Source organism: Cygnus atratus, chromosome 20 (assembly GCF_013377495.2).
Source record: "Cygnus atratus isolate AKBS03 ecotype Queensland, Australia chromosome 20, CAtr_DNAZoo_HiC_assembly, whole genome shotgun sequence".
NCBI classification, from domain to species: domain Eukaryota; kingdom Metazoa; phylum Chordata; class Aves; order Anseriformes; family Anatidae; genus Cygnus; species Cygnus atratus.
In genome coordinates, this window is record NC_066381.1 from 8778304 (window position 1) to 8787509 (window position 9206).

Genomic DNA, 9206 nt, shown 5'->3' on the forward strand with positions numbered 1-9206 from the left:
ATTCCCTTTTGAGAGGGTGTTCCTAAAACAGGAATTAAAGCAGCCGAGTGAAAACAGAAAGCAAACCGGACTGAGTTGGATTGTGTACTGTGGTTTTCCAGAAGAATATTTTCAAAATCTGTTGTCGTAGATGTAAATATCTTTTTATATGAAAAGTTACCAGGTATATTTACCCCATCTGCTTTATCCTCTTTTCCTTCTCTCCTGTGTCCCCCCCCCCCCCCCCCAACCACACCCACAAACGATCCTCTAATGAGTCAGATGTTGAACTGAAGCACTAACATAGCTCTTAATTTACACAGGTAATTTTTCTGCATGGACTAGGCTCAACTTTAATGTTGTGTGCTGACAGTTCCCCTACTAGTAACAAGCTCCTGGAATTTATTTTTGAACACATAAGAGATTAATATTGCTTATCTATAAACTGCCATGAAATTTATCAGAATCCATTGTGGCTTGCATTGAAACTAAACCATTCCAGTGATCACCTATTACTCTATCTGTATTTGAGCAATTCTGAACTTAGCCCCAGTACTTACTTACTTCAGGTTCGATTGTACAGTTACTTGAATCTTGTCAACAAATTTGTTTGCCGTTCCAGATCTCATGTGCCAGAGCTACTTTAAGAACAGTTGCTCCTGGGGGGATTTTAGTGCTCCTGTTCCTGGCCTGAACAAAAGTGACGAAATAAATGAAACCAGGAAAGGAAATAAAGATAAGAGTAATGTACGGTGTCTGCTGTCCTCTAACTGAAGCCCAGCAGAATTACAAGGTCACTCCTGCATCTACTACTGTGTTAATTCATTAAAGATCTAAAATCTAAATCAGAATTTCTAACAGGGCAAGACTTCTATGTGGGCATCGTTAGCCATACTGCAAAGGTCTTTAACGTATTTACCATACTATGGGCTTGCTCATCCTTTAGTTAAAGATGAAGCCTGGCAGAAAATAGCACAGACTTAAAGGGGAACTATAATATTTGTCCACGTCTCGAAAGAAAAGTCCTTATTTAAATGCTTCCAGTACGTGCCCCCATGTGCTATTGCAATCTCTTGCTCCTGTAACTATCTGGCTGATGTGTCCGAGTGTTTGCGAGCTGCAGCTTCACAGTGGCACCACCTTGTGGTCGTGGTAAAATTTGTCAAAAAAAAAAAAAAAAAAAAAAAGAGAACCGGTTTCTTAAATCAACTTTTGAAATACAGTATGTGATGCTATATTACAGGGACTTGCATCTGGAATCTACCAGCACTTCTCCTCCTAAATCTTTTTAAATAATAAAAAATAGATATAAACTACCTGCTTCTAACTCTGTAACATAGGAACAGTAAGGGTTGTAGTTTTCCCTGTTAAGCCTATACTTAACCTGTACCAAATAGCCAAGATCTCCAATATGCTATATACATTATTTTAACGTGGTAGGTATCACAAACATGGCACAGTGAAATGGATAGGAAAGCATACAATTCATTATAATCTCTAATATTATTTCAAGATACCAAGAAAATGAACACCCTGTTCTTTATTATTATTTTTTTTTCAGATGGTTCAGAATTTCCAGTGTATTGTCATGATTAAGGCCCTTAAAATAGAATTTAGGCCTTACTTTGCTGTAAAGGACAAGGTGGCAGTGTATTGGCTTCTGAATGATACACAAATGGAGTTTGGATTCATAATTCTGATTGTGTACATTTTTATCAACATTGAAGCATTCTAGGACAAAGTGTTAGCATGAAAAGTTGGAAAGGGAGAAGCCAGAATGTCTAGAGAAAAATCCTTTATAATAGAAAGTCTTCATAAAAAAATATGCAAGTACTAAAAATGATGTTCAAAGATTTAGCTTCAGTAGATAACTGTATTGAAAAATAGCAATTACATATATTAAATATGAATAATACCTGCCCATATGAATATACTCAGTTCCCATTCAGTTCTTACTATTCTAACACAGGCACACAGTGCACATGAAACTGAAAAATAGTTATAGTTCAGTGATTTATGTACTTTAGGAAGCTGATGGAAGGTCTTCCAGTGCTGGATTCTTTCAGGAAGAGACGATTTCAAAAATCAAAGGATGGTGTAACTGGAGATAACTTGTTCCAGAGCTGTGAAGCTGTCCAAGAAGTCTTCCTCTTCAATTCCATATTTAGTGTACTGGTGAACATAGGCTCTGTGGGAGGTCACAGCAGAAAAGTGGTAAGACATTAGAGATCAATGAAGCCTCTGACACATGAAATCAGGCTGTATAGATACTGTAACAACTTCAAACGATGGTTGGTTTCTACCTTGCTCTCCTGAACTCATTTTGTAATTCATAGTTACGGATGAGTCATGACTTATTTCTAATAGCATTTATTACTTTGCGTATTGCTTAAGGAGACAAAATTGCATCTAACAAAATTGGCCTAACTGGGAAATGGAAGGAGCTGTGATTATTAAATGAGAAAAATAATTGATAGATTTGAGATGCAAAACCTAAGCCTGTGTGTGCAGGATAGCTTGCTTCTCATGTTTCTCATCAATGGTGTTTCTGTAGCAGGTGGTAAAAATAGGAACACAGCTAGTACGTGCAATCTTTCTCCTTTGACTTTTAGCCATAGAATTCCTGTGCTAGAAACTCAGAATTAATAGACATTTGCTGTGACACCCAGTAACTTCGGGTTTACGGTGATCAAAGAGCCAATTATTTATTAGATTTCTTGTTTCTAATGAAAAATCAAACTAATGGAATTGGAGCCTGAGTAACACAATATTCTTGAACTAAACTAGGAACTTATTTCCTGGAACGTCCAGAATGTCTGTATACAATTTAGAAACTGCATGATCACTAAAGGAGTTTCTATGTATTATTTTTAGAATTGTCAGTCTGGAACGCACTAAATTTTGGGAGCTCTAGTACTGAGAAAATGGTCAAATTGACAGCCCTAGAATATGTGCTGTTGCTTATCCATGGAACATAAGCTCTGTTCTGTGTAAGGTAAGCACCCTGACATTATGTTTCAAGCATAAAAATGTTTCCGCTAAAATGTGGGAATAGTGTTTATGCTTATTCACAATTACTTTGCTGAAAAAGAGAGTTTTATTACAGTGATTTTACTACTTCTGAAGGTAACAACAGCTCTAAATGAAATCAGCGTAATTATTTTCACTTACTTGGAAGCAAACATATTCCAAGCTTTTCGTACAACATTGTCAAGAGGTTTCAGCAGGAACTGGCTATTGCTAACCAAAGAAGCAGACTTTTCATACTTATTAAATGCTCTTGGTGTTTTCCATGCACTAAAAGCATCCTGAGGGTTTAACCATGACGTATATAATGAAGGATCTCGGAAACTTCCTGTAGCAGAAATAAGAAAGACATTTTGATAAATGTAAAGCTACAAGGTGTTGTTTCTTGATCTCAGTAGTCCTGGGTGACCTAATCAGGTTATGGCAGATCAGTCCAGGCTTTGAAAAAAGTCTGCAGACTGGTCAGCCTGTTGCAAATGTAACTGCTTTAAACAGATTCATTATGTTATCTAGGAGTGTACTCTCGTATCAGTACTTCATATGTGAGCTATGCTTGTCACTCCAGAATACATTTTCAGACAATATAGGTAAGAATTCTAACGTGTATATAGGCTTCGGTCTCTTCTTCCTTCGCTGGAATGCTTTAGGAAAAACAGAAATCTAAGTTGTAAATACAACAGCCTTAACCAATTACACAACATGTCCTTGGACATTAAAATCTTTCTAGATGAAATATTGGCCCTACTAGTTAAATATGTGACCTTTTTTTTCTCACTTTCATCAGAAATGGTTGTGAAGAAAACAGTGAAAGGTGAAATGAATTGCTATGACATTGTTCTTTTCCTTCTCACCTAAGTCTGCACTGTGCGTATCTTTTCCTCTCAGGATAACCAGGTTGGCAATGGAAGTATTGAAATGCAGCAGCTTGTTTGTGGAATGGCTGGAGGGAATGGAGGAGCCCGGACGTGGCGGCTGTACTTGCCAATCAATACCTGTGAGGTTTTAGGAAAGAAGATGTAAAATAATGTTTCATGAAGTACGGATTCAGACTAGCTGATGAGTGTTAGCTAACTAACACTGCCCCAAGCTGAGATCGTGTTAGGGTTTGTAGTTTCTACATGTTAGTTAAGCAGCAATTACACAATTCTCAGAGAAAAACAGAGGTCATCCAGCAGCATTTGTCTGGTAGTCACTAGTCTTACCAGAGAAAATGGATACTTGTTTCTAGAGTTAGCAATCTGCCAGCCCATTCTTTGCATAACTGGAAGTTTTACTGAATTCTCAATGTAAATGATATGGGAAAGCTAAGCATACGATTTTTATTAGTAGAAGGTGTAACAAGAAAAAACATAGCAAAACTAATGACCCAAAGAATGTTCCAAATGAATCATGTAAATTAAGCACGCGACCAAAACTGTTGGTTTGCTTTGCATATTTTCAGTAGTTATAATTAACAGAGATGTCTGGGAGCAAAAACAGAAGCAAGCCAGGAGCTGCTGTGGCAGCTGAGTGAATAGTTATAGAAGCAGCTGGCTATGTAGAGGCAAATTCCTGCTGTCTGAGGGCAGCAACTTGTTTCTGAACCGACTGACTAAAGTTAGTTAGTGAGCTCCAGAAAACAATAAGCTTTGTTTTAACTGTAAAAATGTATGCTTAAAGAGTGATGGATACTGAAGATGCGTGGGTGCTATTTACCTTCTTCCATTTTGGCATTAGCAATGAGCATTTGCCTTAGATGTTTGATGAGTCCAGGCCAACTGTATGTGCTATATGCAAGGGAATTTTCAGGCATCTGAGGTATGTTACGAAGACCCAACATCTTGAATTCAGGATGTGGAACTAATGTCTCCATTAAGTCTCCTGAAAAAAAAAAACAGTTGCTCATATTTGACAAAATTATTACGTAGGCTAGTTAAAATGGGAGAAGAGCATGAGGAATTTTACAAACATCTAGTAATTTAAGAAACAAAACAAGATATATAAAGTTTACATTTAACAAATATACAGACACATCAGACAAAATGCGAACTCTTCCTAATTCCTACTGAGTTCTATACAAGGAAGTTAGCAACACTCACTCTAAAGCGACTTGTGTTGCTTTATAATCTGGTTTGAAATCTTAAAGACCTTATACACTGCTGAAAAGATTAATAGGAAGATGAGAAATTTTAATTTTACAAGCAAACCCCTGGCAATATGGGTAGCTTTCTCTAATCCCAAATGTCAGCCAGTTGCTTGTTGCTACCAAGCTGCATGCTAGCTTGTCTTCTGAGCTGCTCACAAAACTTACATTCCATTTCACAAACTTCTGACCTAATGCAAAATGTAAAAACTCAGTCCAAAATTACCGTCCTGCAGAAATTTCCTCTGAAATGCAAATAGGTACAAGGGTGGCTGTAGTCAGTTGAAAAAGGAGAAACATGGTTCTCTTGGTAAAGAATGAAACCAGAAGTTGGGGTATCTATTTTTGACTCTGCTACAAAATGGGGGTTGAACTTCTAACTTACTTAGTCTTTTGCTTCACTTTTCTTATCTTAAACCTTGGGAAGTATCCAAAAACTTGAGGAAGGAAACTGAAGAACTTAAATTCAAAAAATGAAATGGGTACAGAAAGATATGTGAGAATGCATTAGGTGGTTGTATTACAGTTAGATACCTAATGGGTTTCTGCTGTAGTGTAAGCCATCTTCTGCTGTGTAAGTGGGCTGGAAAACACTCCCTAGCTGATGTGCAATGACTTGGTTTACATCCTTGAAGGAGATCTGTTTCATATGCATTAGCTGAGCACAGATCTTGTGGATGACATCATTTTCGTGAACAAGAAGAGCATCTGATGACTGATACAGATGTGACAGAGTCAAAACAGAGTTGTAGTTTTGAACAATGACCTGAAGAGGAAAAAAAAACAAAAACACACAAATGAGAGTCAAACAACTTAATCTCTTTCTAGTTTATATTTCTCTGGCTACTGTCATTTCCTCAATTATGATTTAGGAAGTGACTCATTTTCTTTACCAAAGTGCAGAATGAGGTCAGGAGCTAGCACAGCTGTTCGATGGAAAGAGAGCACGACCTGTGAAAATCATGTTACCCATATCAGTTCAGAATAGAATCTGTCTGGGAAGTGATTATAATGTTCAGATATTATTGTAACAGGAAATTTATAGTTAGCTTGTAGAGCTTCTCATGAAACTGCATTGTTCCTTAGAAATTATATTAGTAATCTTAAATGTTTTGTTATTATTAGCTTGAGATCTTAGTGATTTTGATAATTTTTTTTTTTTGTGAAACTGCATAACCAAATGTTAGGCAATTTATTAGCTATGTTACTTTCTGACATGTTGAATGTTCAGAAAGTGAACTGTTTTTCTTTTCTAGTTTATTTCACTTGCAGATATTTTGTTTTACTCATAAAAAGTAAACAGTTTATTTAAATTGCTATCTCTCCATGACCGTGATTATAAACTTGCAGAGTATCTCAGGGAAAAATGACATTCACCTCACCAGTGCCGTAGGGCCAGATAACATGGTTTAATATAAATGAGGATGGAAAAGCATCTCTCAAACATTGGGTCACAAATGCTCCTAAACCAGATCCTGTACCACCAGCCATGCTCATTATCGTGAAAAATCCACCAAGTCGGTCACATTTCTCTGCTTCTTTTTGTACCAGATTCATGATTACTTCTTTGTGTCTAGGCCCATGAACAGTGTAACTGTTGGAGAAAAGGAACAAGATGGTTTTCTTTCTTTTAAAAGGAAAAAGAGCAAGACATGGCAGGTTTTAGCAAAATAAAAGCAGTAAGGTCAGCCTCAATAAAGGATATGTTTCTTTGTATTACTTATGTAACCTGGCATTATGTTACCCATTCTGTCTGTGGCAAACAATCCTCTGCTGTAACATTTATTTTGCAAAACAGCTGTTTATAAATTGCACTTATTGCTTCCTCTTCTTAAATATATCCACTCTATTCTAAAACATTACATTTTCACTGTAAACAATTTTATCTTGCAAAAAGCAATGTAGAAATTTTGTTGTAATATGTGTTGCTATTCTACCTTAAAAATAAATCAAGTTGTTACATACCCTGTACCTTGCACAGCTGCAACAGTATCACTCCTAGGGAGTGCAGACAGCTCATTAGTCTCCACAGTTCTGTTAGTGAAGCTGGAAATGAGAGTTCATACCCATTTGCCCAGTTGTTCCCAGACCCTTGCTTCTGACAGAAGTGTGAATGATCATCGTATTTCCAGTAGCCAGACTTGGCAGCTATTGACAGAGTTTGGCTGATTACTTTAGGTTCCATGTCAACAAGCGCAGCCCGGGCAACAGGTACTGGATGGGAAGAAAAACAAAACTAAGTGCTAATATTACAACCTGTTATGTAAGATAGACAGACTTGCATCATGGGCCAAGCTGTATTCCTTCCATCCACATAAGCTGAATTGGTACAGAAAACAGAACTTGGCAGTGTCCTGGATTTCTGGAGAACCATCGATTGCTCTAAGGACAGATCTGAACTCTTTAGACATAGATCTTCCAGGAAAGAAACCTGTTAACTTGTTTGATAACACCGGATTCAAATAATCCAGGCCCTATTCCAGGTATTACCTATCTACAGGGGAAAATGCAGGTGTTTGGCAGGGCAGGTCAGTTACACATGTGTTCAGTTTCCAGCTGTGTTACTGGCAGACTTGCTCTGTGGCCTCAGGCGCTCTACTGCACAGTGATTTTGCTTCCATGGTTGTTAGTGATGTCACGGAGGCAGAAGCTTGTGACAATTCTTCAAAACTGAAGGGAAAACTCTTATTATTTCTGCATTCTTATCTGCATTGGGCTGGAAACCAGACCCTCTGTGGGAAACAAAACGTTTAAACGCTGTACCTCCAGATTCTGCCTCGATGAAAAAGCGTTCTTTACATGCATCATGATAGGATTCATTCTCCTTCTTGGAACACAGTCCGTGTGCGCCATGGACATCACTGCAGATAGCATTAAACACCTCACGACCAATTTGATTACCGCACTGTCCGAGCTGGACTGTAACTATTGACATGCTTATTCACCTTGTGTTTAACCCTAAAAAGAAAAGTATGCCTTCAGTAACTGTGGGAAACAGAAGCTAAAAAAAAAGTTCTGATAAGTGGAATTCTGATCACTTTTGTAATTTCTGACAACCTCTAGTGAGGAGGAAAGGACTACGCCATAACCACTGGCTATTTCTGGTGACATACTGACTGTGAGCACTTTATTCTGAGTGTCAAAAGAACGCAGGTGGCACTTCACAGTAAATCAGTCTGTTTACAGGGCTGAAATCAACCATACAGCAAGGAGAGTGAAGTTTTCTTATGTTTGCTTAATAAGGCAGGGTAGAAGTGACTAATTGGAAATCCAACAGAGCTCTAGGTTAGGCTCTAAAAGCGTATTAAACACAGTAAGAAAGTACCACAGGTACCACAGTACCAAACTGACTCCGTTATTCCGGACTATTTTTCATTACCACCCCAGCTGTGCTGGAGCACTTCTGCACCAGCATTCTTTGGAACGCAGCCTGCGAGCGGACCCCGCTGCGGGCAGGTATGTGCTATTTTTAATTCCCGGTACCGATTTCGGCGCTGCTGCCGGGCGGCGCCTGCCAGCCTCGGGCCAGCCGGGGGTCGAGCCCCCCTCCCCGAGAAACCCCCACACGACGCCCGCTGAGGGCTCTCCCCCGGCCCCCTCAGACCCCCTCACACCAAGGGGCCGCCCCGCGGGCCGCGCTCCCGGCCCCCCCTCAGTCAGGGCGAGGCGCCGCCGGGCTCCGCAGCGCTGACAGGGCCCGGCCAGCCCCGGGGGGCCGCCATGTTGGCGGGGCCGCCCGGCCCTCGCGTGGCCCGGCCTCCGCCCGCTCCCGGCGCCTTTCTCCTCGCCGCTGCCCCCCTCCCGGCCCCCCCGGCGGAGCAGCGCCCGCACGGGGTGCCGGCCCCAGCCCCGGGCGCCCCCTCAGGGCTGACCTCGGCGCCCACCCCCGCTGAGGCGCTGGGGCAGCGACGGCGCATGCGCGAGCGGCCGCCTGAGGGAGCCGCTTCCCCGCCTGGCCGGCCCGAGCCGCGCCTTCGAACAGCCCGCCTCGCGCATGCTCACAAGGCGCTCCGGGCAGCCCGGCGGGGCTCTTGGCTTCACGAAGCGCTCTGCGCATGCTCCGTCCCCGCGGCTTCGC

At 40.7% G+C, this 9206-nt stretch overlaps 1 protein-coding gene across 2 annotated transcripts; it reads right to left on the bottom strand.

Moving 5' to 3' along the window:
• Window positions 1-1467: 1467 nt before the first annotated feature.
• On the bottom strand, window positions 1468-9134 carry TUBD1 (tubulin delta 1). 2 transcript variants are annotated; one of them, XM_035561126.2, is made up of 9 exons: window positions 9001-9134; window positions 7892-8086; window positions 7195-7342; window positions 6506-6722; window positions 5663-5894; window positions 4702-4866; window positions 3858-3998; window positions 3151-3334; window positions 1469-2167 (listed from the first exon to the last, which is right to left on the bottom strand). In XM_035561126.2, the coding sequence occupies exons 2-9, from the start codon at window positions 8061-8063 to the stop codon at window positions 2065-2067; spliced, it is 1362 nt and encodes a 453-aa protein (XP_035417019.1). In that variant the 5' UTR covers window positions 8064-8086; window positions 9001-9134; the 3' UTR covers window positions 1469-2064. The 2 variants fall into 2 exon arrangements, with proteins under 2 accessions (XP_035417020.1, XP_035417019.1); XM_035561127.2 differs by lacking the exons at window positions 7892-8086; window positions 9001-9134 and having other exon boundaries at window positions 1468-2167; window positions 7094-7231.
• Window positions 9135-9206: the final 72 nt, after the last annotated feature.